The following is a 24682-nucleotide window of genomic DNA, read 5'->3' on the forward strand; positions in this document are numbered from 1 at the left end:
ATTTTAATGTTACCCCATTTTAGACTAAAACCTTTTAAACTTGAAATTCTAAAAAGTTGCTCTGTGTGGATTATCACAGTTATATTACAGATTTAACAGATTCTGACAAAAAAAAAACGTTACAATTGGATATTTTTTATGTCTGTAACAACAAAAAAATTGAATCAGTACAAAAATTACAATAATTTAATTGCAGAATCTTTTTTGCGCATTTCTGCGTTTTTTATTAGTTAATTTTTTTTTGCTTTGCGTGTTTATGAAACATAGTTTGCTGATTTTAAAAATACTTTCAAGCAAATCTGTTTAAAATTGGGCAAAATATTATGTAAAACCAGTGTCATAAATCAGTAACATGTTAGTATAAGTGAAACCAGATTAAGAAAACTATGTTTTATAAAAATCCCCACCACCAAAAAGGCTATTCAGATTGACAAGAAACAATTTTTATTGTGTACTGTTATTCATTACGAATCGTTGTGTTACATGTTTATCGATATCATTTGTCAGAAAAGATATTTATAGACAAAGTGATGTATTTATGACCACAAATTCCTTTTTTTTTTGTGTGTGCCGTATATCATTAATTTATTATGTGTTTCAATACATTGATATATTACTACTAAGCTATTTTTGTAAATAATAAATAAATCCATATTCGTCATAGCAATTATAATACCAAAGTCACACACACAAGCACATTTCTGAGAGAAAAAATAGTCATATTCTTTCTAGTCTAAATAAAACATTTTAGATCATATAAACATCGTTCAAATTTTGTAATAAAACAGATTCCTTTAACTGACTTAGATGCCATATAAAATGACTTTGTAACAGTGTTTTAAAACTGACACCGTACATAACCAGTTCCAAGACTAAATTTTCTGAAAAGGTTAATGAGTCGATTGTGGAAACCAATTTAAATAAATCCTTTCTACATAAATCTCTTCTACATGTTCCATAAACTGAAAATGTCAAATTGAGGCAATCCTCAAGAACCACACAGCATAGTTTATGATTTTTATATGTACATAATCAGGCAATAACAATAGTGTGCCCATATTTGTTTAAGACACAGAAAATATTCTCTACACCTGAAAATGAAAAATTAATTTAATTTATAACCTGGAAATAAAGCATCATTTTCTAGTAAAATGTCCTAAGAATAGAAAAGAGACATTATGAAAAATGCAGCACAAACCCTGTTCCATTAAATTTTCTTCCCCATTAGTGGCTACGTTTTAAATATTTTGCAGTTACAATAAATCTGAATCTTTTTTATGATCATCTAACATTACATTATTGTTAGAAAAAAAAACTTGAAAACTTTTGTAGATTCTAATATTAAAAACAATCAATACTTAATACTTAAATTAAGACATCATAACCTTATTCTTAATAGTACAGTCAAATAAGTTTTTTTTGCTAAAAAATCACTTGTTTGAACTGTACAAAATTTTCACTCGCTTAACAAAGTGATGGCTGTTCAAAGGTGCTGAAAATCAGTCTCAATTTTGTAGGCCAGGTAAACTTCCTAGATGAAAAAGTTCTGAATAAAAGTCCTTATAATTGTTTTAAGTTAGAAGAGAGTGTTAAGTACATAAAAGCAGACTATATATGAAATATCTATGTGTATGCAATGTCTACAACTTTTTTGCCTAGTGAATTTACCTCAGGCTACAAAATTGAAAAACTAATTTTCACAACCTTTGAACAGCCGCAATTTTGTCCAGTGAGCAACAGTTTTGTCCATTCTCATATAAACAAGTTATACTTACCTTTATCTACAACTTCATGTACTTCCCTAAATCTATTTTTTTCAAAAACCAACCTTTTTCCCCACCACTGAGTGATAATTATAATTATAATTCATTTTATAGCCAGTGAATTATTTCAATCTTTAAACCTTAAAAAATTATAAAGCCTGATCATGCATCAGAACCATTAAACTTACACTTTTTCCCCAACCACAGTGTGCACTTACACTATAAAAAAGAGTATATAAATTTTCATCATTTATCTTTGGTAGTTTTTGTTGGGCTTTGATTATGAATCTCTCACATGTTCTTTTATATAGATTTTTTAAATTCCCTCTACGAATTATGAAAAAACATGTTGACAAGATGGCCAATGTCTTTTAAGGGCCAGATCAGGTGCAAGTGCAATAGATGAAAGCGACAAAAACATGGGTTTGCTTTTAAAAGAAAAGGATAATGTAGATAACAAAAGATCAGTTTAGATCAGAAAGTGCACATAGAAAACCACTCTTAACAAGATTAATAGCTAATCTCATATATATAGAAGGATTAAACTGATGGAAAGGAAAAGGTTAGGCTTGAATCCAGCAGGGTTCTAAATAATTTAAACGGATTATGTGGTAAAAATCTATAGAAAAAATAAATATAAGGTAGAAGTAGACTAAGACCTACTTGGATTCAGAAAAGGAAAGTGTTTTTGCCCGTTTTGGAAAATGATTTTGCCTTAATTCTGGAAGATAAACTATGTTAAAGTTCTTAATAGTAGATGCTGAGAAGACATTTGATTATTAAATGTTGTTAATTAATAAATAGCTGAAATGAATTAAAAGGAAGTCTTAATCTGATCAAGGTAGCTGTGATTGTAGTGAAAGATTTAAAACTCAGTGCAGACAAAATATTTTTTTAAAGAAAATCATAGAAAGAGAAAATAGTAAAATCTTAATTAGTCAATGATACATATATATATTTGAAAATTGTAAATACAAACTTTAGAATAAACACAGAATGGGCGTGGAGAATTTAACTTGAACCTGATAATATGTCAGTATAAAAAACTACAAATAAAAGTAAGGAATGATTTATGTTTTTTAATAAATAAATTTAAGATCTTCAATTAGAGAATATTCTAATTAAAGACATTAGATGCAAAATATGACTAAGAAAATAAACTATAATTTCTGGGTTAAAAAGAAAAAACTAAGTACATATAAACTGAATGTTATAGAAGGGGAATAGTTAACTATATTGTAAAAATCCATTTGATTTTATAAACCACATTTTCATTTTTAATTTTTAATTTTCATCAGTCATCAACAGGAAGAATCTAAGAAAAAAAAGTCTAAAATAATAATAGCAATTGTCCTTATTATGAATCCACCAATTTAAAAAATAACAAATAAAATATATTTGAACAATTTTAATCAATTAAATTAATACAGAAGACAAAACACCCACAAACAGTTAACACTATTAACTAATTATATAAAATTATTATTTTTTTTTAGGTATCTCCACTGTGTTGAAAAACTGCAGAATTTTTTCTATATTTTAAAGTTATTTAGAAAAATTAATTCACAAAAAGTGCTCACTCAATATTATTTTAGAAATGATCATTCACCTTCACTCTTTCATGTTGAAAATACAGCACAGCAAAAAAAAAAAAAAAAACATTAACACAATAAGCTGATGACTTTCCTGCAAACCAAATAATAGGTTAACTACAAAATAAATGAAAATATCACCAAAATAATAAAATTAAAATAACACATTATTCTGTTTCAGCTTTTTTTTTGTAAGCATACAAATTAAGCATTAATAACAGCATTATAATCTGACTAAGAATTTCTGTTATAACAAACTGAAAAAGGCCAGGGTGAAACCAATAATAAGACAAAAAAAATCATTCAGAATATTTATGTATATTTTTTTAAGAACTAGAGATCTTTATACATGTTAAACCGTAAGACATTAACACAAAACAGTTAATATTATACTTTAAAATTAACTGATCACACAATAAATCTCTTCGTCACAATTACATCTCAAAAAACACCCACTATTCATTCATACAATTATTCTGAACAACAACAATTTTAAAAAAGAACTGCATCTTATTACTAACTAGTGATATGAAACAAAAGTAGTGTAAAAAAAAAATCTTATTTGACCACTGAATGTAATAATTTGTTGATTGATAATTAAGCTAATAATCTAATAATTATAACTTATATATGTTAACAATAACTTCAGAATAAAAATATATATAAAAAATATATATATAATATATACACATGTTAATCATAAATTAAAAAACCTAATAATTTTATAAACAGCCATAATTTAACAATTTGTAATTAATAATTTAAAACTCAGTAATACTTGATACAAATTTACATCATCCTTTCCCTCACAAAAATAATATGAACAATTTAAAAATAAAGAAACTTATCACCACCATAACTTGCACTTAGAAAAACATTGATATTTTTATGTAATATATATAAAATAAAGATGTGAGCTTGAAGGCACATTGATGCAGCAGCCCAATTTGCTGCAACTAGATTGTGGAATGAACAACGAACAAGCCGATGAAATTTTTTCAACAGATGACTTTGGTTACAGTAAGTCTTCATGGGCTGTTGCACGCACCTTGACACCAGAACTCCATCATCATCATAATTATCATCCACCATCACTATTTCATCAGGAAGTGTGATTATTAATCAGGTCTCATGTTCTTCCATCAATATCACAGCTGAAACATCACGACCAATCAAAATAAACTCCACAAAGGTAACTCAAAAGCATGTAACGCTGTTACATAATTTTTAAAACCTATAAAAGGATCAATTTCAGCTAAAAAGGCTGTTGAATAATAGTGTGAATATCATTTGAAAATGACATGCACTTCTTTGGAGAATAAATTATATATTATAAAATTAAACAAATAATCTGAATGATACGGCCTAATTATCTGCGAGGAAAAGGATTATTAAAAGTAAGAAAATGTCACAACGAAAATGTTGTCACAATCAAAACCAATAGTAGTATGAGCTATGCTCCGAGCTGCCAGTGTGTCAAACTGGCGAGGGCCGGCTTCACCTGGACAATGAGTGGCTGCGTTCCCTTGATGAACCTAATCTCTGATGTGGTGGAATCTTGTCGAAGAACGGGTGCCTTAGGGCCTCTCCCAATGTGATCCTTTGTGATGGTTCATATTCCAACATTCTTGATATTAAATCAAATAACTGACGGTGATCCTCATCATCAACTGTTTGATACCTCTGTAAAAAAAAAAAACAGCACAATAAGCATCAATTTAACACTACTTCTATAAAAATATATCAATGCTTAAATTATGAAATATGTTGGCATATTAAATTACTTTCTTTTGATATTGTACAGTTTACAACTTAAAATCAATCACAAAATTTTTCAAATAATGAAAATCTGCTCGTGTTATATTCCTAGGACATTAATTCCTAGTTTCAAATATAAATTACCTTTTGACTTTATTTCATTAATAATTTTCACTGTGGACAATCAATTTTAACAGTTAAAACTCGCTACCACACATGTATTTATGTGGATGGAAACAAGTAATTTACCACTTTTTAACCCGTATTTTGTCTTCCTAAATGTGTACACTCTCTAGCCAGGACCGATACTAAATTTCAGAAAACTTAACATATTTACAGAAAAGAAAGAAAAAACAAATTAAATATAATAAAAATTTATTTTAGTTAAATGATTGAATTTTTGCGGGAGGTAATAAATGGACAACACATCTATATTTTATTTAGGATTTACAATACAAATTCGCTGAAATGCTTTGCATTGTTTAAACATTGATTCCCAAAGTGATCCAGGTGGACCCCCAGGGGTCCACGGGAGACTCGACGGGGGTCTATGTTGACGTGACAAAAAAAATGGGGGTTCACGAAGAACTAAAATGTTGGCTTGACTTTGCGTATCAATCTAGGCAGATGTTTTGAGAAGCTCGGCGACTGTTACTTGTAAAAACTTGCATATTCCATATTCAATACAACAAACGTGTCGAGACTTGCAAAGCGCCGCCGCCATCCGCAACGCTTGTTCAGATGTGCAAAGGGGCGAAATACGACCTGTGGTGTGTGTGCTAGCAATCTTGCATGAACTTGTTTGGTTCTTCACTAATATAAATACGATTGCCAAGGATAAACGTTACTCATTTGTTTCCGGAATTTCGAAAAGAAAAGTAAAGTGAATAGATGTTAGCGTTTGCCAGTGTCGGAAAAAGTAGTACCTGCTTTTTTGTTATACTTACTTTTATTTTATTTTATTTATTGTTTATTTATTTATTTGACAATTTATTGTACAAGTCAGTAAACAAAAATGCACAATTACAAAAAAATATGTAGGTACAAAAGGCGAGGCTTATTCCTAAAAGAAATCTCTTCCAACCCGCCTGCGATAAAGATATATTTATGTTGTAATAAGTATATTTGTAATGTTTGCGTGTAGTAGGTACTTATTAAAAATTAAATATTGAACAGAGCCCTTATTAGAGACTTCCCTAAAAGAACAGAAAGCCGAGAAAGGTTGAACTTTTTGTCCCTACTTTATTAGTAATATTTTTTTTACCCAACTGTGTGGTGGTTCACTAATAATTATATACATTTATACAACGTGTTACAGAAATAAGGGTTACAACCGGGAAATGTTATGTTGAGGATCAGTTTTTAAGTCTATTCCAATAGTTTGTTTTTATATATCTGAAAAAAATGTAGACCAAAAATTAATAAAAAAATCAGTAAAAAGTGGTAAAATCACAATATTGAAACGGCGCGCGCAGCGCGGTCAAAGCCGCGGGGGCTATGCTACCTATACGACATCACAATATTGTAATGTGACCACTTTTTACTGTCTCCGTTTAAGGATTTATTAATTTTTGGTCTAAATTTTTTTCAGATATATAAAAAAACTATTGGAATCGTCTTAAAAACTGATCCTGAACATACCATTTCCCGCTTGTAACCCTTATTCTGCAACACGTTGTATATTTTCATAAATTACCTGTACCTAAAGTACCTGTCTTTACATACTCATAACATGCATCAAAGTAATAAATAAATGAATAAAATCGCAGAGTTGTGATATCAAAATATTGTTTATTTAAAAGTATTTTCTATAGAATTTACAGAAATATATCAAAATATAATTAATGAAAAAATGTTTTACATCACATTAAAATCGGTTCAGCCATTTTCATAAAACTTTATTATGGATCTTACCGATTTATTGCTTTTAATAATTAGAATCAGTTTGCCGCTGGTCCTTTATTTCATTGCAATAATTAATGAATCCTATTCTGTTAAAATAGTCATTTCCTGTTAAGTAAGACCGCCTTGAGATTACTAAAACAAAGTTGTTTTTTTTATTTACCAGTAGGTAACTGATACAAAACATGGCTGAATCTATGAAGAAATGTAGACTGTACAGTGTTGATTATTTAAAATTTGGATTTCTTCCATCAAAGGCAGACAAGCGATTGCCTATATGCCTTTTGTGCAATGACTCTATGAAAACATCGAAGCTCGAAGATCATCTAAGAAGGTGTCATCCTGATAAAATAGGTAAAGATTTGAAATATTTTCAAACATTGAAGGAAAAATATGAAAAGAGACCTACCGTGCACAGTATGTTCGCTTCAACGTCTGAAAGTAATGATGATGGCTTGCGGGCATCATACAATATTTCATTACTTATAGCAAAATCTGGAAAACCGCACACCATTGGAGAACAGTTAATTTTACCCGCTGTTGAAGAGGTTTTAAAAACTGTTCTGCACAAATCTCCATTTGACATACTCAAAAGAATTCCTTTGTTACTCAAAGGAATTGTTAAAGGAATACAGTGTTGTTACTGTACGAAGACGTATTGATGAAATGAGCTCTGATATTGAAAGTTTCTTGTGTAATTATCTGCAAACAACTCATTTTTCTATTCAACTGGATGAGTCAACTTTACCTGGTAATGAAGCATTATTATTGGCATATGTTCGATTTGTTATGGATGAAGAAATTCATGAAGAGCTATATACTATTCATGAAAACTTTGGAGACTGACACTAAGGTGAATCAATATTTAATGTCCTGAGTGATTTTTTTAACGAAAAATCAATTCCATTCACGAACATCATTTCGGTGGCAAAAGATGGAGCTCCTGCCATGGTCGGGCGATATCGTGGGTTTATAAGCAATCTTAAAAGAATTATACCAGAGCTAACCGCAATTCACTGTGTCATCCACCGAAAACACCTACTAGTGAAAAATCTGAGTGATTGCACCAATCGCTTCAACTTGTAATTAATGCTGTTAACAAGATAAGAAGCAATGCATTGAATACACGTTTATTTGCCCAATTGTGCGATGAAAATGATGAAGACTTCCAACGATTGCTCTTACATACTGAAGTACACTGGTTGTCGAAAGGTGCACGTTTAACAAGATTTTACTCACTTTTTGAATCAGTTTTAGAGTTTCTGGAAGGTAAAGATTCAGATTTAAAAGAAAACCTGATCTCACTTTGAAAGCTGACATCGCATATTTGACAGATTTGTTCAAAAAATTTAATGACATTAACTTACAATTACAAGGGGACAGTCTCAATTTAATAAAAACTAAGGGTGTAATTTCAGCTTTTTATTGGAAAATTGAAATTTATGAAGCAAAATATTAGTCGGCGTGTATTTTCCCAGTTTTCAAACTTGTCACCGGTAGAATGCCTTGATGAGGATATTCAGATATACGTTCAACATTTAATTGCCCTGCATGATGACTTCAAAATCAGATTTGAAGATATTCTGACGATGGAAATACCACCACAGATCATAAATCCATTTGATGAAACGGAAGTGGAGAATGTGATATTACATGAGGAGCGCTACTCGAGCTTAGCACTAATGAGGAGCCGAAGGTGAAATTTATAAGATATCAAACAGTTTGGCTGCAGGCAGATATACCAGAAAAATATCCTGTGGGGAATTGTGAGAAAGCTTTTGATAGCGTTTCCCTCGTCATATCTTGTCAAAAAAAGTTTTAGTGTCGTTACAAACCTTTTATCAAAAAAAAAGGAGCAGATTCAATATCACAGAACGGGGAGATTTGCGCTTATTCCTAACAAAACTGAAGCCAAATATTGATAATTTGCTGTCAATCCATCAAGTACATCCCTCCCATTAAAATTGTAACTATTTTGTGATTGTCATTGTAGAAGTTACATTACGTTATTGTTTAATTTTAATTATATTATGACAATTTTACTATGCAACATTGCAATATGATATAACAATAATAATTAATAGTGTAATGATTACATATTTGAATAAATGCGACAATAAAATATACTATTTTTCTTTTGCTTTTTACCACTCTGAATGGGAAGTTTTGTAAATAAAATAAGTGAGAATCGATTGCTTTCTTGTGCTGCGAGTAGATGTCAAAAATGTAAAGTTGGATGGAAGCATTTTTTTTGATCGGCCAACTTTACTTTTTTGACATCCACTCACAGCACAGTCGATCAAAAATTAACCGATCAATTCTCACTTTTTTTCGGAAGCTGTTAGTTCGTGGAACTCAGCCGTAACGCAAATTTTCATAGTTAGATCTAATCTTCACATTTTCCGTCAACTGGAAATATGGTAGAAATGTAGCTGCAGGGGGTCCACCGGAACCAGCAAAATTTTGAAAGTGGTCTATGAGAAAAATAAGTTTGGGAACCTCTGGTTTAAACTCATTCAATAACAAGATAAAACAAGGAAATTCCAAGAATACACTTTCTATTTCAGAAATAGAAAGATGTTTTTAATATATGGAAATTATTTTTGTGTTGTGCAGTACACTAAATGTCATCCAGTGTTTATATAGTGTGTTGTGCGTCATTCCTATTTAATTAATTTTTTTATATTTACTTCTTTTTTAGTCTTTTTTTAGTATGCGTCATTCTTACTGAATTCATTGTTTTTAATTTTTTTTTATTTTTCAGCAAAATTCTTTTAGTAATTAAAAAGATTCTTACACTTACAATTCTTACAATTTTGTAAATGGATCTTCAAAACTTTCATTTAAAAATCAAGTGAAAAATAGAAATAATTGATTATACTTCAAAAGAAGCTTCCAGTGCAATTAACCACAGATGAAAAGTAATTAATTAACATGCGATTTAAAAAGTTCAGTAAGAATTAAATATTTAAATAATGAAATATATATATGTAAATATTTAATTTTTAATACTGAACTTTATAAAATCACACTATTCCTTATCTGAGATTCCTTGTTAATTCATTTAATGTAGCTTAAATCATCTTTCACACTGATAAGATGTCTGTTATATTTATTTAAGCTACAGTTTACTTTGGTGAAACCAAAACAGATGTTTAAGCAGATAGTATCTTTCTTTAACACTTTACCATATCCACCAGATACTCCCCTCACACAGCCAATATTTTAGTTAATATCAAATAAAGGTTTCATTGTAATAATATAATATGCACTCAAGTGACATTTTCAAGCTATAAAAATATTTTTTTAATTGTTATTTTTATTATTCTTGTTATATTAATACAGGTTTTTATACACAAATACACACCCCCATATCCCACACACAAATGCATGCGCGCGCACAAAGTGAGAGAGGAAGGGAGAATATATCAAGTAGTCTGATAAAGTAGATTTATGAGAATAAATAATTCAGCTTTGACTTACGTGGAGGGGTTTGCAGTTCTCTCTGACATATCGTCCAGCTGAACTCTTCTCATCCCAATCTAGCTTACCATGATAAAAATACTTAGTTTTGCTCTTTCTGGCCATCCTGAAATAAGATAATAAAAAAATATTATTCATTCTAATAATTAGTAAAAATACAAATTATCTAACAGCTACAGAAATATTAAAATTTTGAAATTAAAAAGTAAAACATTTTCAACGAATTACTACAATCTTCAAAATTACATTAATCTTTTCTTACACCTTCCCAACACATACTACAAGTTTGTATGCTTGTGAAAAGTATCTAATGTAATACAAAGTTCTTGATTTTCAAGAACCAGTTATTTCTTTTTTCCTATTTCTGTCTTTTTTGTAAGTATTCTGATGGGCTTTGCATTCATACAAAACAATTCATTTGACTGTCTACCAAACATGTCAATGCTGGAATTAGAACAGTCAACAGGGCTTTTACATGACAAAATTGTTACCTGGAAACAGATTGCAGGATATTTTGAAGTACGTTTCATAGATGAAAATGTATAAATTCGCAACTAGGAGTAACATTATTTAAAAACAATGTTTTTGTGAAAAAAATGTTTTTTTTTTGTTTTTTGCATATAAAATGAAAACTGTTTGAGCAGTGACAATACATTCAATAGAAAAGATGTAGAAAAATATAAAACTTGTAAAATGAAACCTTGTGTGTTTAGATTGATGAATTTCCTGCTGAGAAAGTAACTATTTTTGGCAGTTTTTCCAGGTTGTTTTTGTGAAAATTTCCAACTCTGTTGTTTTTACAGTTGAAGCATCAGCCTTTGCAAAAAATAGGTAATTATAGAATTATAGGTAATGTCTTATAGAATAGGTTCGCAGAAGCTGGATTCTCATACAAAATTTAGATAGATTCAGAAACTTAGAGTAGCTAAAAAATAATTCATTAATTTACTTTACTTTCATTCGTTTAAATGCTGCTGAATTAGTGTTAAATGCACCCAAACCTCAAGTGTTACATGCAAATTCACTGCGCGAGCCAAGCGAGGCGGTGGTAGTGGGGTATAAAGCTGTGTTGTATAAAAGCATTGGTTCTACAAAATATTATAATCTAAAAATCTGTAATATTGTTACTATAACGACTTAATACTATTTTAACTAAAAAATGTTTCACAAAAGTTAAGAAGGTATGCACATTTTACGTTAAATCTCATATGATTGTATTAGCGCTTGTCAAGATGAAAATAAAAAAAATCAAACAATAGCTCTGAAAAATTAATTTGTGTTAATATGTTTGATGCGAGGTAGGCATGATCCAGCCAGCTTCACTGTGCTGCACTTCCCAGCCACTTCTATATACCCCACTAGCACAGTCTCATTCAGCTCATGCGGGGTCTCACATGTGACTCAAGGTTTGGGTGCATTTTAAACTAATTCAACTGCATTTAAACAAATGGAAGTATATTAATGTGATTAGCTTCTCCAGTTTCTGAACATGTCTTTTAAATTTTCATTTAAGCGATTCTAAAAGATAGAATGAATGCTGCAAGAAAAGGCATGAAAAATTTAGAATTTCTATTGTACACTAAGTATGCATCCGATAGAATCCACCTTCTGCGCACAAATTTTATAAGACATCACCATTTTCCCCAAAGGCCAATGCTTCAAATACAAAAACAAATTGGAAACTCTCAACAAAAATAAAGCAGTTTTTCCAGATTTTCTCGGCAGGAAATTAATCAATCAAAACGCGTAAGATCTATTTTACAGGTTTTGCAATTTTCTACCACTTCTGTATGATGTTATTGTTCTAAGTTTCATTTTACAGGCAAAAAATGAAAAAGCATTTTTTTGCAGGAAAACTGTTAAATTCATTGTTACATCTAGTTGCAAGTTTAAAACACACATTTTCATCTAAGAAACTTACTTCAAAATATCCCACAAACTGTTTTCCACGTAACAATTTTTTGTCACAAACTCACTTCTTTTTCAGCTCTATTTAACGGTTTAAATAAATTTTATCAATCATTACCTAACTCTTGTGTATAAAATACCCAGTAACATCTACAAAATAATTAGGTTTCAAAATTATTACTAATAATTTTATTTCAATTAGTGAAGGAAATTAAAACAGGCTCAAAATTTTCAGACCATTACTTTCAACAGTTTAGATCTGCAAAAACTAGAATTTGTGCTGTTTCCCTACATTAAATAAGACCTTTAAAATGTGGTATAGAGGTGAGGAGAATTATGGGAGAGCCCCTGTTTGGTCATCATATATATACTGGATTAACAGCAGTGCCTCTGAGCTGTTTAATATTTCTCTTTGCTTAGTTGCTAACTCTGAAATATGTAGAAATACCTTTCTCTTCAAATTTGTTGCGATTTTCTTAACTCTAACAAATTATTATATATACGTAGGAAGCAAAATGATTCTAAATAATTAAAATATTGGTCAGACCAAATTATAAATACAGAAATAAAGTAGATAACTATGATGACTAGAGCATTAGACATAGGGGCACTTTTAGTTTACATCCTCAATTTCAATTCAACAACCATGTCTGTACTTTTTTATTGCAGATTTTAAAAGATAATATAATTATAAAAGAATAAGAAATAAAATACAACACCACTGGAGAAAAGTGAAAAAGCAATCTGCAATATATCACACAGGTAACTTTATGACAGGACAAACATTTTAATATATACTACAAACCTGTATGGAATGGTGCCGAGGATTCGTTCCATCATAGCAAGATGTTCCCTGTTATCATGGGTTTGGAATAGAGTAATACCCAAATATAACTCAAAGATAATACAACCAATTGACCAAACATCACAAGGTTGGGCCCATCCTAGCTCTGCAAAAAAAAATTAAAATTAAAATGTTATTAATAGTATAATGACACTTAAGGAATGTGAAAGTAACCAGTAGTGGAGAAGGAATGGTGAGATTTGAAAAGGATGGTGGCGATCTAAAATTTATTACCTAATATAAAACACTAAGTAGAAAAAACAGAACTCATTTAAAAAATAAGTTTCTTAAGATGTTTTTATATGAACACTTTCTATGTATTGTTAAGGTAACAAAGTTATAAACCGTCTAATATTCAGATAATACAAAACTGAACTAACTAAAAAGAATATTCTAATGTATTGTAGAGTAAATCTGTTACTTGCAACTGGTAGAAACATTTCTTTTTAAACAAACTTTTTTGAACAGGTCACTGTGATTAAAATCGCAATATAATAATTTAGATCATACATTTAATTCAAAAATGGGTCATATTATAGTGAAAATCCCAATATTACACTGCATCAATACATCAATCCCTCTGAACGATATTTCTTAATGCATTATTTTTGCACCTAAGATCCAGAATTGTAGCTATACACAAAAATAATAAAAATCCAATCTTTATAGCATTTTTACTTTCTCATCTAGATAGCGCTATAGTTCTAGAAGGTGAAGTGTAGTAATTTCTGAAAGCAAATGAATATCTCTACAATAGATTTCTGGAAATGGACCGATTTTGACCAAAGTTCTCAGACCAATATTAGATTATTACTTCTATATACAGGGAATTAATGCCATTAAATTTACAACTTCAAAGGTCAAGGGTGTGAAGGTTGTATAGAGCAAGCACTCACTATCTCAAGATTTCACCTAATTAAGATCATTTTTTTCTTGGGTACACTATGTTGTGACATCACAGGTAGAGTAAAAAGTAACTCGGTCTGGCTGGGTCTTGAACTCCATTGCCTGGTTGACTTGGTACCTGGTGCATTAAGCTTCACGGCTACACCAGTTGCCAACCATTTAAGCAAAATCTGTTCTATGCAAGTTATGAAATTACATTAGTTTAGTTAGTCCCAACTATCACCTCTAGTACTGCCACACCTATGTGAATTAAATACAGTATGCATGCGCACTTTTAGTTAATAAAATAAATATTATAATATTTACATTAGTCATCAGCAGGGACGACCATAACAAAGTAAAAAATACATTATGTATACAGGTAACATGTATGAGCTTAATGAGCAGCTGATTTTTAGCTGTACTGAAAGTATGGAAAATACATTTATTATATATAATCTTTTCAGATCTTAAATTTAACCTGATATAATTTAAAAAGCCCCACACTTTAAATTTAAAACAGTTGCAATGTTAAAATAATAATCAAATCTTACCCACAGGTTCCTGTACAATAACTGTTTTGCTGATGCAAGCCTGTAGGATTTTATTTATGTTAATTTCTTTTTGTTAGAGTTTGAAAAATTTAATGTAATAAACCTGCTTTGTATATTACAATAATTTAGATCAGCTTAGGGAATTAACAGACAAGTCAGATACAAAAGAAGTTCCAAGAGTTACACTTCTATGAAAAGGAAAAGTAAATTTGATTTCGTATGTGGATTGGTGATTAGCTAATAATTTTTATTGATTCATCAGCATAGTAAAACAATTTTTAACAGCCTAGATAGATAGGTTTCTCTTACAAGTACCATTTCATATTATTTAGTACAGGGTTTCTATATTTATACAGAAGAATCTTCATATGTTTAATATTGGAAGCTTACCTACCAATATTTTTTTTGTTCTCATGCTAGTTAATTTTAAATAAATCTAATAATAAAACACAATTTAAATTCAAATATTCAATCTTATCAAAAGGAAAATGAAGTGAGTATTAAACTGATATTTCCAAATTTAATCGAATTCTTGTAATGAAGACATTTTGATGAGCTAATTGGAAATGTTCACCCAGCCAGTCCCAACCTCAAAATATATTCTAATTGCTTTCTTCTGGTTGAAAATTAATTTTTACATAAAACTGATAAATATTAATTGATGGCCAATTGAAAAATGTATGTTCTGCAATAACAGACTTCTACAGTGTAGTAAAAATTACATTATTAACTTAACTACATGAAAAAAAGTTTTAAATATTTAAATTGTTCATAATAGAAATGAAATCAACTACTGAGTAAAAGTAGTACGGGTCCTGATATAATTTAATTTGGACCAAACTTGTTAAAAATATTTTAGACAACGTTTCCCACTACAACATATTCTTCTTCATTCCAATAAAAAACTTTTAGTAGCAGTTTTACTGTACACAAATTATTAAATATTAAAGTTTAATAAAAATCTCTTTTCTATAATATGTGCCCATATGGATCTAATAATAAATCAGGAACAGGAACATTTAAATTAAAACCATTCATAAATTTCATTTAAACGAATATATTATTTAAATAAAATTATATATAATATTTTAAATTAAACTGTGTAAAGCCATGCGTAAGAAACACAAGAGTTATAAGACTTTCCCAGAACGTGGCTTTAGCCACGTGACTCTAAAATCCAGTAAAATTTCCTGGTTGAACACTTTATCACATCCAAAGTTCTGAAAATAAGGAATTCTTGTTATGAATAACTGCTTAATATGAGTATTAACATACTTAATATGAGATTAGGGAGACAAACAAATTCACCAGAATGCAAGAGCTGATCTAAAAGAAGGAAGGGGTAAATTAAAAAAAAGTTATACAAATTACTACTACTTTGTTGTTTTTTGAAAAATCAGCTTTGAAGAAAAATTCAAAGCACTAAAACATTGTTAAATGTTTTTATGCTTGAGTGATGGTTTATAAAACCATCGCTCGAGCTTTAAAAAGTTGCCTTAGGGTTGTTATCCAAAAAAATGTCCACATCTTCAAACTTTAACAAACATGAATTTCAGCCAATTTAGAGAGTTTTGCCATCGCTTTTTTTATTACAACTTCATAAAGAAACCCTTATTTTGCTGTAACAGGGAATAAACTAGTTTCAGTAAGAATATGACAAATAAATCTACAAAATTAATTTTTCCCGTCACCCGGTCAATACCTTCATATTGGGTTAACAAACTTACCCTGAAATAAAATTTCACTGCCTGGAGTTTAATCAATCAGTTCAAAAGTGGAATATCCAGTTTTTAAATCCTCACTCTTTGGAAAGTTGAGAATAAGCCACATCTTATGAGGCAGATAGACAAATTCATTAGAATGCAAGGTCTGGTCTAAAAGGAGGAAGAGGTGTAAGTAAAATAAGTTTTCATAACTTCTGGATACAGAAATCTTGACAGCAATGTATATGAACATTATTAGAAGATAATTCCCATTGTTAGCATCTCGTGTACCTTTTCTTTTAACAAACGTCAAGCAGTATCAATATAGTTTTTCAATAGTGTTTCAGTTTTATGCAATACTGTGAGAGATGTCCAATTCTATCACAAGAATATTAATCATAGAATGTTATTTTCCTTCCATTGGCGACAATTTTCCAAGCTTTGTAGTTTAATAATAAATCGAAGTAACTCAGATTTTGCGAAGAGTAAGTATTCCTAAAATCATATTTACAACCACCATACAATCACCATTATCCTATTTTTAATGCAGGGTTTCTACATTTAATTCAAGCACCTTCTTGTATGTTTAATATATGAAGCCATCCATTATATTTTTTTATTCTCTTGCTAGTTAAATTAATCGTGAATACATCACATTTTAAATCCAAATATTCTGTGTTTAAACAAGTTTAATTTCATCTTTGTGGAATATCCAATATATATATGGGTCATCTATCTGTATTAATAATGAGACTACTTCTATTTAATCAGTTATAATTAATATTCAATTAATTGTGGAATCAACTGTTAACACCTAAGTTAAACATCAGAGTGAATAATTAAAATAAAATCGTACAATTCTTCATTTCTTATCTTTAAAATATACAATAACAATTTCTTGGCACTAATACATACCCAAAATAACTTCAGGAGCTCTGTAATGTCTTGTTGAGACAATAGTACTGTGATGTTCATTATCAAAGGTAGCACTTCCAAAATCAATAAGTCTCACGTCTGTTTTTTTGACTCTGCGAACATCTCGTTTCTATAAAATAAAGTTCAAAATAATTGACAGTAAGAATATTGATTAAATTAGTAAAAAAACAATATGTACATAGAATAAATTTTAAAAAATTTCAGATTAAAATAAAGAGAAAAACTGTTTTTAAAGTAACATTTAACTACCTATTTCACTTTAAAATAAGTGATGATCTGTTTACGTAAACTATGTTAATAAAAAAGAATGCAAAATATATTAGAGGATGCAATTCAATGAACTGCAAAAAAAGACTTTTTTTGGATAAACCATTGGTTTTACTTAACATTCTCAATTTGAACATTAAATTTATACTAAATTTAAATGAGACACTTCCAAAATAATACACCAAAAGCATTTTTAGTCTTTCATAGGTGTATAAAAATCAATTGATTTGGTAGTGTAAACTCATTAAGTATACTGTATAGGTCAGAAAAGAAACATTTATTTTTACTCATATTTCATACATATATCTTTAAAAATTGTGGCCAAAATCCATATATTCTTTTTACCTCTTACAAGTCTTTAGTTTGTTAACAGATCTCATTTTGTGAATTTCTTTCAAAGAACTAACAAAGACTACTAAGATTATATTTTAATAACAAGAATGCATGTATAGTAATGGGCTAATGGACCACATATATATGTAATACACAATTCTATTTTTTTGGTTACTTTATGCTAACACACACTGTTCAATGACATGTCAATATTTTTGCAAGATCATTATGTTTTTGGATTTTAATTTTAACAGTATCCCATTTAACAGCGCATTTATTTTAAGTTAAGCAATTTCAGAAAAACTGTTTCTATTTTTTTCTAGTTGTTTTCTTTAGTATATCTTTGGTCAATAAATATTCATTTCACATCAGCTTGAAAATTGTGCCGAGAATATGGGGTGTTAATTTTAAAGTGCGTGATAAATTACTACACATGACCTTAAATGTTATTTTCTCCTTCATATGATCATATCAGGACTCAAGGATGAGAGGTTACCCACTTACCACAGAGGTTGTTGTAATGGAAGGTTATAATTTAAATATCATATCAAAATGATTAAAAGTACTCGCACGTTCTCCTTACCATGGAAAGTAAATTACAAGGATTAATACATTCTGATGAATGTGAAACTTGCATCTGACAGTTCTTGCATCTTCAGTTAAAGTATGTTTATTTGACAACAAAAAATATTATCAATTAAAGTATTTTTATTATTAGAAAGTAGCAATATTATAGCTACTTTTTACAATTATAGCAGATCTTTTTATAATCACTGGCTGAAAGTCCAGCTGGGCTGCAGAGCAAAAAATCACAGCTAGATTCAAAATTATTTTAAAAAGATTTTACTTATATATAGAAAGAAAAAACGCTTTAAGACTGAAAGAAAGAAACCACAATTTTTAACTTGTCTATTTGTGATAAAATATTTGAGTTTGTCTATATTTGAGTTAAAATAAATATTTGTCTATTTGAGTTAAAAATGCTTACTACACAGCTAGAAAAACACATTCCTTCTATGATATATAAAAGGACTGTTTATATAGAAGTGTAATTTTTAGTAGTTTTTGACAATTTCCTTTTTTAATGGTTTTACAAAATTAGGTTTTAGTCATTTCTGATGTGCCACTTGAGCTCATGCTTTGGTGATACTTTCTATAGATACTTTAAGATAGACCTACAGAAATTTAACCCTTAACATTAAAATTGGAAACAAAGAAAATTTTTCAACATATTTACCTTTTTACTATTGTAAGCAATATCGTAATCAGAGTCAACAAATAAAATATTTTCAGGTTTCAGATCGGTATGTGTCAGTTTATTATCATGCAAAAATTTAACAGAATAAGCCAATTGGTAGGACATATGACGCACTTGTTCGAGTGTATACGGTTGATAATTGTTATCCTTCTGAAATCCAGATAAAAAATGATTAGGATATAAAATAACAGCTAAGAAACAGAACAGTAAATTAAAATTATATAAACTTACTCTAAAAGAAAATATAACATTTTTACTTAATTTGAGCTATGAAAGATTTTTAATAAGCCTAATTTTTTAGTGTGTGCAAACATTTTCTCTTTTATACAGTTAATTTTCCTTCTATTTTTAATCCTAGTTCTGGCAACTGCCACTTGATGTGATCTCTTTACCAGCTGGACTAAACCATAAAGACTGTTTATAGCAAGGTTCTGGGTACTTTACAATGTTTTATTTCTTAACCTTACATGGAACTATTCCTACTTAAAAAAAATTTTCTTGTTGGATAATACTCAAGCTTTAGTTATGTGACAAATGCCTTGTTCAAAAGAACAATGTCATCAGGAACATGTCTAGAAATTAAAAAAGATTTTTAAGAAAAGTAACTAAAAATCTGAGTTCAAAGGGGTCAGGTTTTACGGTAGCAAACTGTAAACGTAATAGTCCTATTTCGTAATATGATTCTTAATACTTTTGATTAACTTGACTCCACTAGCCATTAATAGGCCCTTGCCTACATTAAGTAAAACCCTCACCAAGAGATAGGTGAAAATTAAACTGTAAGTAAGATGAACACATTGTTACTGCAGAATATTTGGGCCAACCAGTGGTCATCACAGCACCTTTTATAAACTACAGAAATACTAATTTTCGTATAAAGTATTTCATTATTGCAACACTATATAGAGAACATTTAAACCATTAAGAAAAAGTGTGCTTTAAAATTTAAATGCATGAAAACCTTTCAAGATTGTATGAAAAAAATTTTATTTTTTAACCAATGGAATGTAATTTAATATTCTTAATATTCCCCGTAAAAACTGCTCAAAATGCATAATGTTAAAACAGCTGTTTTAAAAAAATTAATTTAATAAAATTAATCATACGTAATAAATTGTATTCTATTTCTTTCACAACAGCCAATATAAATATTGTTATAACAATCAAAATTGTTACACATTAAAGATACAATTTCATGTTTCACAATATGTGATGTGTTAGTACTTTTAATTTGTATTAGTTTGTACGTTATTTATATCTTAATTTGTTTTTGTGATTCATTTTGAAATGAACACATCAGTAAGTTTCTTGCCTTCCAAAACTTTTTTATGCTCATTTCTTTGAAGGCTTTACAATTTGGCAGATAATCTAAATTAAAAATCTAATAATTAACAGGGAAAAATGAAAACTGCTTTTTTTACTCCTAATTTTTTATTACAAATAGTAAATAAACATTAACAATAATTTATAAATAATAATACGGAACATTATTGCAACAAATTTTACTCAGAGATTAATACATAAACTATATTCAATCAAAAAAATGGTAATTTTTAGCAAAATTTTAATTATGCAAAAATGTGTAATGTAATAGTGAATAAACTTCTTCAGGTAAATTATTTTAAGAAATGCCTATGAATAGCTAGCAAATGGATGAGTAAACAAATTAATGAGAGAAAGACAGAAAGTGATCACACTGCTACTGCCCAGTATTAGTCCATTCGTACTTGGAAATCCTCCAAGAAAATAAAATAGATTCTCTTGTTTATTAAAAACCTCACCACATCTATATCTACCTCTTACGTTACAGATACATTTTGGTTTACTGTGTTCAGAAAGGATTACAATAATGTATTAATACAACATGCATATTTTTCTATAATTAGATATATATTACAACACAATTTTCCCCTTATATATTAACTAAATTAAAACATAACCATCCAGTGACACTGATATTTAATGATACTTGTGACATATTTCAATTTAAACATTTTATTACTCTTCTATTATGTTTGCATAGTAAAAATACAATCATAAAAAAATGATTACTTTTTATTTCATCGAAAACCAATTCCAACTTATTTCTACTTATTGTTATTAACAAATATAAACGCATTTAACATTTTTAAGTAATAAATTACTTGTTAATAAATTTACGTCGCTAAAAAAAAGCCCACTGGTCGTAAATCAGCAGAATCCTCCTTGATATCCTACAGCATTGGACAATTAATTCTGGTGATCAACAGATAACTGGTTTATTTTAATATAACACTGACAATGTTTATAGCATGTTGTTTCCCACCAGTGTTTAATATAGGCTCAACTCCTTGAGCAGATTCAAGGATGAAATGTTAATACAAAAATGTTACTCTTTCAAAAATGTTTGTTAAAGTTTTTAAACGTCTAATAAACAATAAAAACATAATTAACACAGAAATTCTGTTCCACATACATACCAAAAAATCAAATACACTGAGCCCTAGCATCTCAAAAGCTATGCACATATGACCGTGGTAGTCGAACCAATCCAACATTTTCACACAAAGGCTAAGGAAAAAAGACAAAGTTAAATTAATGAATAAAACAAAATAACAGAAGACATTTTAATTCTAAACATATGTATCAATTTTATTATTAACAATAAAAAAATATCCGAGCCATATATATATGAATAAAATTTTGACCTAAAAATATATATATATGTATAAAATTTTGACCTAGAAATATATATATATGTATAAAATTATAATCTAGAAATATATATATATATATATTATAAAGTTTTGACCTACAAATATATTTAAAATGATTTCATATAATTTTCTCTAAAAATTTACTAGAGAATCTAGAAAGTATTACCTACCCAGTAACATTACTAACCAAAAGCAAATTTTAATCATACATTAAAAAATTTCAGGATTATCATAAATCTTGAAATTCTTTTTCCTTTACTAGGAATGGAAAAAATTATTACATTAAATACTCAATTTTTTGGCAAAGATAAGAGTAGTTTTAACAATTATATCTAATATATTATATACATTATATTCAATATATTATATACAGAGGGGTCCAAACAAAATAAGAGGTCCTCCAAACAGCGAGGGGTCCTCGCTGTTTGTAATTAAATAATATCTAACCAAAATGACTTACAATCATTAATCTAATGTGTAGTGTAAGGTATCATTAAATTTGTCATGGTAGGTGGAGCTGGCAATTTATGCTGCATATGCGCCGTTGGATGGTGGTGGAGCAAGCCAGTGCAGCCGAAGACTGTAGAGTAGCAACAATGGCTGAGGTTTGCTTATCGTTTGTTGAACAAAAGGCTGTACTGAAGTGGTACTGGAAGTATGAACACATTCACGAGGTAAAATTCATTCAGCAGTGCAGAGTTTGGAACACCGCCACAAACAGCTACAGCTACACAAGTCCGGTGTTGTGTTGTGGAGTTGCTACATTTCACCATAATAATCAGTGAACCAGGGAATACGTGACAGTAGGGTGAGCCTGTCAAGTGTAAGATGCATTCTGAAGAGCGCAAGGTGAAAAGAGTACATTCCAAGACTGCACTACGCAATGAATGAGGGCGACCCAGACCAAAGGATGGAGTACTGTGAATTATTTCAACACATGGCTGGTGACGATGAGAGATTTGCAGAGAGGTTTATGTGGACGGACCAGGTGCAATTCCAACTTAACGGTATTGTGAACCCCCACACAATTGTCCTACTGGGCTCCTGAAAATCCTCAAGCTCATGTGGACAGGGCAGTGTATCTACTAGGGTTTGCTGTGTGGTGTGGTGGTCTATCAGATTTGATTGATCCTTTCTTCTTTGAGGGTACCCCATACTGGTGAGGCGTAGTAACTTGATATGCCTGCCATCCAAACACCTGCATGGTAATGAACTTCTTTTACATGCAATAAGACGGAACCCCACCTTACTGCGAACAAGATATCAGGTTGTACCTCGATAAAACTACCCGGATGGTGTGTGGGTCAAAAAGGTGCTGTCAAGTACCTATCTCCATCTCCTGATTTGACACTCTGGATATCTACCTCTGAGGGACTGTCAAGAATGACGTGCATCTATAAAATCAGCAACAGTCAACGAGCTACATGAAAAAATTGTAGTCATGTGCTACCATTATGCCAAATACACTAACAGTCGTAGTTCGGTGCCACAGGTGTTGTATAGAACCTGCTGGTGGTCATTTTAAACACATACCATAACCCTCTCACAGTGCCAAAAATTGTCACATCAAGTCAAATTTGTTACAAGATATGGACTAGCAAACAAGGTGTACATTTTTTGGACTCCCTCTGTATATCACACATGTGCACACACATTTTATATATATATATATATATATATATATATATATAATTAGAAATTTTATTCATATTTAATACTCTAACACATGGAATACAATTTATCCTATATGTGAAGCATATTTATCCAATAATAATGCAATAAAAAAAACCATTATCTCTGCACACAACTTACTGTTTTCCTTCTGGATCTTTCTCTGCAATTTTCCCCAAAGCATTAATTTCCAATTTTGCTGCTTCACGATACTTTTCCACATTTTTTATAATCTTCAAAGCTATAAAATCATCACTGCAAATGAAAAAATTAACTTAATTAAAAACCTAATGATTTAACAGATCTACTCAAAGAAATTATTATAAAATACTGTTGAGTAACTGAGGAAAAAGAATAAAATAAATATACAATATAAGCAATACTTGAAGAAACAGTAGAAAAAGAAAAAAATTAGATGAACACTCAATAACAGTTATGAAGTAAATTGTTTAAATGATTAAAACTATTAAAAAAGACTATTCTCACACCCATTCTCTAAAAAGAATAATTCAAATGGTTTTCACGTAAAATGTTTCGATCCTACCTATATAAGTTTTAATGTATTTTAACCATTTCTTTATATATATATATATATGTATATATATAAAACAAAAGATTAATAATCTTTAATAATCACAGCAGGATAATTGATTACCCCAACGTGGGTTTTAACTAACATCCAGAGCTGGCAATCCTGATAAACAAACATAAGGTGTATTTACAAATCTAACAAGAAATGCAGCTGTCTATGGGCCACAAATAAAAAAAAAACTGAATTAGAAATTTCAAAGACTTTAATATTTAAACGATAATGATGACAACAAAAGAAAGAGGTAGTAAATTAATTATACAGAATTTGTTTAAAATTCACTTTGTCATATAGTCACTCAAACTGTGCAAGTTGTCAATAAAAATAACACAATTATACTGCTAAAGATAATTGAAAGTTAAGAAAATGTTACTTTATTTTTTGGAAGGATGTAAAAATAAACTGTCTGAAGCACCCACAATAAAGTAATGCCAATTAGAAAAGATATGCGATACCATTTGAAGGTGTATAAAGTCATTTGAAAACTGGGAAAATCAACCAACAACTCTACAACTGGACTAATTGTATCTATGAAAGAAA

General features: G+C 29.5%; 1 protein-coding gene across 2 annotated transcripts in view; it reads right to left on the reverse strand.

Annotated features, from left to right (window-relative positions):
* Positions 1-3654: 3654 nt before the first annotated feature.
* LOC142323630 (dual specificity protein kinase CLK2-like) overlaps positions 3655-24682 on the reverse strand; it is a 29794-nt gene continuing 8766 nt past the window's right edge. The window contains exons 4-11 of one of the 2 annotated variants that reach the window (XM_075363690.1): positions 23695-23808; positions 21646-21736; positions 19166-19333; positions 17308-17437; positions 13212-13356; positions 10499-10604; positions 4857-5038; positions 3655-4509 (exon numbers count right to left, since the gene is read on the reverse strand). In XM_075363690.1, the coding sequence (XP_075219805.1) occupies positions 4485-4509; positions 4857-5038; positions 10499-10604; positions 13212-13356; positions 17308-17437; positions 19166-19333; positions 21646-21736; positions 23695-23808 (961 nt within the window). In that variant the 3' untranslated portion in view covers positions 3655-4484. Of the gene's footprint in view, positions 4510-4856; positions 5039-10498; positions 10605-13211; positions 13357-17307; positions 17438-19165; positions 19337-21645; positions 21737-23694; positions 23809-24682 lie in introns of both variants that reach the window. The other variant, XM_075363588.1, reaches the window with a different exon arrangement.

The sequence above is a fragment of the Lycorma delicatula genome, chromosome 1 (assembly GCF_047948215.1).
Source record: "Lycorma delicatula isolate Av1 chromosome 1, ASM4794821v1, whole genome shotgun sequence".
Lineage (NCBI taxonomy): Eukaryota > Metazoa > Arthropoda > Insecta > Hemiptera > Fulgoridae > Lycorma > Lycorma delicatula.